General features: G+C 42.6%; 1 protein-coding gene across 5 annotated transcripts in view; it reads left to right on the plus strand.

The window, feature by feature from the left end:
- The window catches only part of SNCA (synuclein alpha), a 111,253-nt gene extending 108,567 nt beyond the window's left edge, over positions 1-2,686 (plus strand). For all 5 annotated transcript variants that reach the window (XM_070392729.1, XM_070392718.1, XM_070392738.1 and 2 more), the window contains exon 6: positions 2,396-2,686. In XM_070392729.1, coding sequence (XP_070248830.1) covers positions 2,396-2,428 — 33 coding nt within the window. In that variant the 3' untranslated portion in view covers positions 2,429-2,686. The remainder of the gene's footprint in view (positions 1-2,395) is intronic.
- Positions 2,687-7,696: the final 5,010 nt, after the last annotated feature.

Genomic DNA, 7,696 nt, shown 5'->3' on the forward strand with positions numbered 1-7,696 from the left:
TTGGTGAGAACCTACCGGAGGAGTTAAGACTGCGTCCAGTGCCTTCTCTCGGCAGCAAATTGGCTAGTCCCACACAAACAAACAGCTGTCCACTCATGCTTCCTCAATGTTTCAGCATTCATTCCAATTCTACAATCTCTATTGTACCTCTTCAAAAATTTTTTAACATGTAATTAAGAACAGCAGGTTTACTTTGTCCCGACCTCATGATGATCGGTGACGAGAGACAGACAAGGGTGGGGGTGACCCATTTTCACAGATCCTCACTCAGATGCCTGCCTGACCAAAGTTGTGAAGCCACACAAAGGAGCGGAGAGGGCAGGCTCCCTCCTCCACATTTATACTCTTTCACCAGATATCCATTCAGCAAAGGCATTCAGCTACCACAACATACAATTTTTCCCAATTCAGTTTGAACCTTAAACTTTTAGCTGGCAAGTCAAATATTCAGCATTTCTTAAGCAGTAACATTTTTAAGAATAAACCTCAAAAATGCAAGACATAAGTTTTTTATCATTTGAATTCAGTAAGCTTCAAGGTCCCAAGTTCCCAGCAGTTCTGGGAAACCACACCTGAGGCTGGCAAGCAGGTTTGGCCCAGCCCTTGACTTTAAAATGACCATAATGCTTAAAGGAGTAGTTTGAGTCTGTCCCATAACGTCCGTCCAGTGAGTCCACAAAATTAGACAAAAGAACACAGACACCAGACAGACAAAGACACTTAAGAACAGCCTTCCGCCCCCACGGAAGAAAACTGGACGATGGCCGTTTGCCAATCAGCGGGAGCGACCCGCCACGTCCCAGAGGTTCAGAGGTTTGAGGGGAGTCCACTCCCCTCGTGAGGGGTTTTTACACCCCTCCAGACGGAGGGCCAAGGCGTCCCCTGACTCCTCCTGCCTGAGATCCGCCAGTGCGTCCACTTAGATCTTATCAGGCACAGATTACAGAAGCGAGCTCGCACAGAACAGAACATACGACACACAGACACTTACCGCGGTTAGCAGACCCTCCGGAGTGGGGTCCCTAGTGGGTCTTGGGAATCCCGGACGGGCCCCCAAATGTTATGCCCAGATTTCAAAATCCCCAAAGACAGACCACCAGGGAGCCGAGTCCGATGCAAAAGCAAAGAGTCATTTATTCAAACTAACTAGTTTGGTCCCTCTGCCTCCCCCACTGACACAGTGGAGTGACAGGAAGCAAGAGAGCCCGGAGTCTTGGAAGAACAAAGAATTTATAGGGCTTGGGTCAGGGGGTGGGGGCTCACTCGGACCACTGATTTGGCCGATTCCGGTTGGCTGAGTGAGGGCTGGGGGCTAATGACGCAAGGGTAGGGTGCAGCTAGGGTCTGGTTACACAAAGACAGGAGGTGGCTAGCATACTTTTGGCCTTGGGCTAGTTTCCTTGCATTCCTATTGGCTGAGATAAGGGCTGGCTGAGCAACTGATACATTCTATGGCTTTTGCTTGAAGAGGAGTTAGGAACACGGTTATCAACCCTGTTCTGTCCTTTCAGAACAACCTTTTGATTTACATTTGTGCTTTATTCAGAAAGCAGCTTAAGATATTAAAGGTATGTTTGTTTGATTTTGAGCAGAATCCTGATATCAAATTGTTCTTTAGAAGGACTAATCTGATCACTTTAGTTAAGGCCATTAATATTTTTATTGTGGATGTATCCATATACTGTATGGCTGGGCTGGGTTGGGGGAACAGGAGTAATAATTGAAGCCATAGCCCTGACCGGTTTGGCTCAGTGGATAGAGTGTCGATCTGTGGACTGAAGGATCCCGGGTTCGATTCTGGTCAAGGGCATGTACCTTGGTTGTGGGCACATCCCCAGTGGGGGTGGGGGGTGCAGGAGGCAGCTGATCGATGTTTCTCTCTCATCGATGTTTCTAACTCTCTGTCTCTCTCCCTCTCCCTTCCTCTCTGTAAAAAATCAATAAAGTATTTAAAAAATAATTGAAGCCATAAATGAAGATGAAATTTCAAATGGGAGAGTAAAAGGAGAGAAAACATAATTTGCCTTTAAACATCTTAGTTTCCTTCTAAGAATTAGAGCATCTTAGCACTGAAAAAAGCATTATAGGCCACTTGATTTGATTTTTACAGTTTGGGAAACTGAGAGCCAGATAGAGCAACCAATTTGTCCTGCAGGTGGCCATATGTACAAGTAGAGCTCAGCTACCCTGACCACCAGCATGATTCACTTTTATATTTGACATAAAGACAAAACTATCAACAATATTGTGTGTAGCAGAATAGTTCCAGAACTGTTATGAGTATGACCTTTATTCAAAGTGGCAAGCCATATCCTATCTTATTCACCCTAAATCCTTGATTACTGATCACTTACACTAACTCTGCATGTTGTTTTTCTGATTCTCCTAATATTAGGGAGGTTATCAAGACTATGAACCTGAAGCCTAAGAAATCTCTTTGCTCCCAGTTTCTCAAGATCTGCTGACAGATGTTCCACCCTGTACAAGTGCTCAGCTCCAACATGCCCAGTCATTTTCCCAAAGTTTTTACAGCGTATTTTGGATTCTTCCATCAGCAGTGATTGAAGTATCTGTACCTGCCCCCCACTCAGCATTTCGGTGCTTCGGTGAATATATGGTAGCAGGTCCCTGTGTGCTGTGTGGATATTGTGGCTTCAAATAAAAAAATGTTAAAACAAATTAAAAACACCTAAGTGACTACCACTTATTCCTAAATCTTCACTATTTTTGTTGTTGTTGCTCTTGTTGAGAAGTTGTGACTTACTATCATATATTTTAAGATTTTTAGGTGTCTTTTAATGATTCTGTCTAAGAATAATGATGTATTGTGAAACTTGCTAATATATGTAATACTTAAAAATATGTGAGCATGAAACTATGCACCTATACATATTAACCATGAAATTTTACTGTTTTGTGGTGTGTTTTGTGTTTGTATATAAATGGTGAAAATTAAAATAAAATGTTATCTCATTACAAAAATCTTATTTTTTTTATCCGATCTCACTCTAATAAAGTCATGCTTATAAACTGGCACAATTAATTTAAATATATAGTTATTGAGAGCTGTTTGAAAGAGGAGAAATTTTCAAGGAGTTAAACAGATGAGATGGAGCACTAACCCTTTACTCTTGAAATTACCTGAACCATCACTGCCCAAAGTCTGTTCTGATGTGCACTGGTGCCTTCAGAGGCTAGTCTGAAAAAGTGGTTCCAAGAAAGGATGAGTGTAAAATTGGACTTTTACTGCACCACCTTTAGATATTCATAAGACACATGAAAGGTTCTGAGGGAAGCAACCTAATTTTGTTTAACCCAGAATTTTCTTTCTTAAAAAAAAAAAAAGATCTCTAGGAACTCCCTTAAGAAATGTTCATTCTCCAGATTTATAAAAATCTCATAGACCGCTTTCAATTCTACTAAATTTATCAATTCCAGAATACTTCTTTAGGAAAAGGTTTTCTATGTAGGAATGATCCATTAACTCCTCATGCGTACTGATAGTAAACTTGACAGTGAAAACCATATATAAATTAACTTATTTGGTTGTTCATTTTAATTTTTCAGGAGAAAAATGTCATTTTCACTTTTATTTTTAAAATATATTTTATGATTTTTTACAGAGAGGAAGGGAAAGGGATAGAGAGTTAGAAACATCAATGAGAAAGAAATATCGATCAGCTGCCTCCTGCAACCCGCCCCCTCTCCCCCCGACTGGGGATGTGCCGGCAACCAAGGTACATACCCTTGACCGGAATCAAATGTGGGACCCTTCAGTCCGCAGGCCGACGCTCTATCCACTGAGCCAAACCGGTTAGGGCATCATATCCACTTTTAAAGGTAGTTAGATCAATGCAATAGAATAGAGCCCAGAGATAAATCCTTATTTATATGTTCAATTAATCTATGACAAAGGAGGCAAATATATCCAGTGGGGTAAAGTCAGTTTCTTCAATGAGTGGTGTTGGCAAAACTAGACAGGTACATGCAAAAAAAATAAAACTGGACCACTTTCTTATACCATATACAAAAATAAACTCAAAAGGGATTAAAAACTTACATGTCAGACCAGAAACCATAAAACTCATAGAAGAAAACAGAGGCAGGAAATTGACATTGCTCTTAGCAATATCTTCTTGGGTGCATATCCTTGAACAAAGGAAACAAGAAAAAAAAAAAACAAATGGGACTACCTCAAACTAAAAAGATTTTGCACAGCAAAGAAAACCATCAACAAAACAAAAAGACAACCGACTGATTGGGAGAAGATATTTTCAAATGATACATCTGATAAAAGTTAATATGCAAAATATATAAAGATCTCATACAACTTAATATCAAAAACAAGCACTCCAATTACAAAATGGGCAGAGGACCTGAATAGACTTTTCTCCCAAGAGGACATACAGATGACTAACAGATATATGAAAAGATGCTCAACATCACTGATTATCAGAAAAATGCAAATCAAAATTGCAATGAGGTATCACCTCATACCGGTCAGAATGAATAAATCAACAAACAACAAGGCTGGTGAGAATGTGGAGAAAAGGGAACCCTCGTAAATATTGGTGAGATTGTAAATTAGTTCATCTACTATGGAAAACAGTATGAAGATTGCTCAAAAAATTAAAAATAGATATGTGATTACCCAATAATCACACTTTTGGGTATTTATCTGAAGAAAACAAACCCACTAACTCAAAAATATATATGCATCCCATGTTCATTGCAGAATTACTAGTAATAGCCAAGATATGGAAGCAACCTAAGTGTCCATGGATATGCAAGTGGATAAAGATGTGGTATATAAAAACAATGAAATATTATTCAGACATGAAAAAGGATGAAAATTGTCATTTGTGACAACATAGCATAATACCCTCTAGGTCAGAGATGGGAAATGTCTGGCCCTCAAAATCATTTGGTCTGGCCCTGCCCAGGCCTTAGGGGTGAGTTAATTAAAAGTTTGACCAAATAGAGCAGGCTAATCTTTAAGTTGATAATTTTTTGTATGGCCTTCCCCTCCACCCTGCTCTAGGTCCATCTAAGTCAGTGATTCCCAAAGTGGGCACTACCGCCCCCTGGTAGGCGCTGCAGCGATCCAGGGGGGCGGTGATGGCCACAGGTGCATTTGGGGGCGATGAGTAACTGCTATTAAAATTTTAAAAAAATTAATTTCCAGGGGCTGAGTAATATTTTTTCTGGAAAGGGGGCGGTAGGCCAAATAAGTTTGGGAACCACTAATCTAAGTGAAAAAAGTCAGATGGAGAAATATAAATAACACTAGAGGCCCGGTGCACAAAAATTTGTGCACTCGGGAGGGTCCCTCAGCCCAGCCTGTGCCCTCTCGCAGTCTGGGACCCCTTGGGGAATGACCACCTGCTGGCTTAGGCCCGCACCCCGGGGGATTGGGCCTAAGCTGGCAGTCAGGCATCCCTCTGGCAGCCCGGGAGCCCTCGGGGGAATGTCCACTTGCCAGCGGGGAGCAGGCCTAGCTGCAGTCGGACATCCTTAGTGCTGCTGAGGAGACGGGAGAGGCTCCCACCACCACTTCTGTGCTGGCAGCCGTCAGCCTGGCTTGTGGCTGAGCAGAGCTCCCCCTGTGGGAGTGCACTGACCACTAGGGGGCAGCTCCTGTATTGAGCATCTGCCCCCTGGTGGTCAGTGTGTGTCATAGTGACCAGTGATTCCTAGTCACTCTGCTGTTAGGATCAATTTGCATATTATCCTTTTATTATATAGGATAGAGGCCTGGTGCATGGATGGGGGCCAGCTGGTTTGCCATGAAGGGTGTCCCGGATCAGGGTGGGGGTCCCACTGGGGTGCCTGGCCAGCCTGGGTGATGTGCTGAGGGCTGTTTTCAGACTGGCCAAGCCCCGCAGCAAGGACCCTCACCCCATGAGGGTGTGGCCTGCCTGGGTGAGGGGCTGATGGCTGTTTGCAGGCTGGCCACAGCCCCCAGCCACCCAAGCTCCCAGTGGAGGCTGGCTGGAAGCATGTATCTGGGATTTATTTAGCTTCTATAATTGAAACCTTGTTGCCTTTTGTGGAGGCCACAGCTGGCCAGGGCAGGCGGGAAGCTTGGCTTCTTCCATTGCCAGGCAACCAAGCCTCCTGCTTGCTCCAGCTCCATGGCTGCCGGTTGCCATCTTGGTTGGGTTAATTTTCATATAGTCACTCTGATTGGCTGGTGGGCATGGCTTGGGCATAGTGAAGGTATGGTCAATTAGCATCTTTGTCTTTTATTAGTGTAGATATGTTCTCACTTATATGTGCAATCTAAAAAAACCCCCACAAAATTAATGATAAACAAAACAGAAACAGACTCATATATATAGAGAACAAGCTGATGGTTGCCAAAGGAAGGGAGTGGGAGATTGAGAATAAAAAGTCACTAGTAGAAAGTATAATTTCATGAAAGAATTTTCCAAAAGATCTAGGCAGATGATATGTAGTTGTGAGGAATTAGATGTAGATTAGGCACTGTTAAGGAAGGAGGAATGCATACAATGACTATAAGTAAGAATGTTCTACATAGAAAGTCCTCTTCTTGCCTAATTGGAAAGAGACCAGTGTTATGCTGCCTGTGTCTTCTCAAACTGGAGAGACCTGGAAAGTCTCTTATTTCATTTACATACATTAATGAGTGTTACTAATTAGGAAAACAACATGGAAAGTTAAAATATCTTTGTACAAAAAGCATTCTAGTACCAACGTGTGCATAGAAAATACCATGGGAAGATATACACCAGTATTGGTTATTTTTGTGCCAGTCACTTAAGCACAGAGTTGTGGAAGACACACAAGACTTTTCCGGAAGATTATCTCATGTCCACTGCTGAGATATCAACCTGGCAATACCCTGAGGGTCAGTCTAGTCTTAGGTTTATTTTGCAGACATCATTCCCTCAAATCCAAGTTATTCAGCTTTATCTGACGCCAGGAAGGCTTTAGCAGAACAGTCCAGGGTGGGCTTGGCAAACAATTGGCAGCACAAGAACCTATTGTGTGGTTTGGCAATTCAACTTGATTTTTTAAAATATATTCTTATTGATTTCAGAGAGGAAGGGAGAGGGAGAGAGAAAAAGAAACATCAGTGATGAGAGAGAATCACTGATCGGCTGCCTCCTGCATGCCCCCACCAGGGATCAAGCCTGCAACCTGGGCCTGTGCCCCTGACCAGAATCGAACCCGGGACCCCTCAGTCCACAAGCCACCACTCTATCCACTGAGCCAAACCGACTAGGGCTCAACTTGGATCTTTTTAAAAATCTCCCCACCAGTGTGAGATGCAAGTTGTTTCCTCATCTTTCTGGCTCATCCAGTAGGTAACTACTGCTGGATTAAACACACAGACACACACACACACACACACACACACACACACACACACCCCTCAAGGTAACCATTAATTCTGAGATGGCATTGTTTACATCTATACTGAGGAAGAAAAAAGCACTTTCTAACTGCAAGCTTGATAGACATCTCTGTCCCCACGCTTACAGCAGCCTGTTTTGTTCTGGGATGAGTTCACCCCAATGTGTTCTATCTTGGCAGGAATGTAACAGGGGTGACACTTCCCTGTTTGCTCTGTCCCTGGAATTGGAGGTAGTTTTTAAAAATGACTATGTGCCAATATGTAATACTTTCAACAATAAAGATTTTTAAAAATTAAAATGCAATGGCTATATAT

This window comes from Myotis yumanensis, unplaced genomic scaffold (assembly GCF_028538775.1).
Source record: "Myotis yumanensis isolate MYYU_CA2020_CCGP unplaced genomic scaffold, mMyoYum1.0.hap1 SCAF_1, whole genome shotgun sequence".
In the NCBI taxonomy this organism is placed as follows: domain Eukaryota; kingdom Metazoa; phylum Chordata; class Mammalia; order Chiroptera; family Vespertilionidae; genus Myotis; species Myotis yumanensis.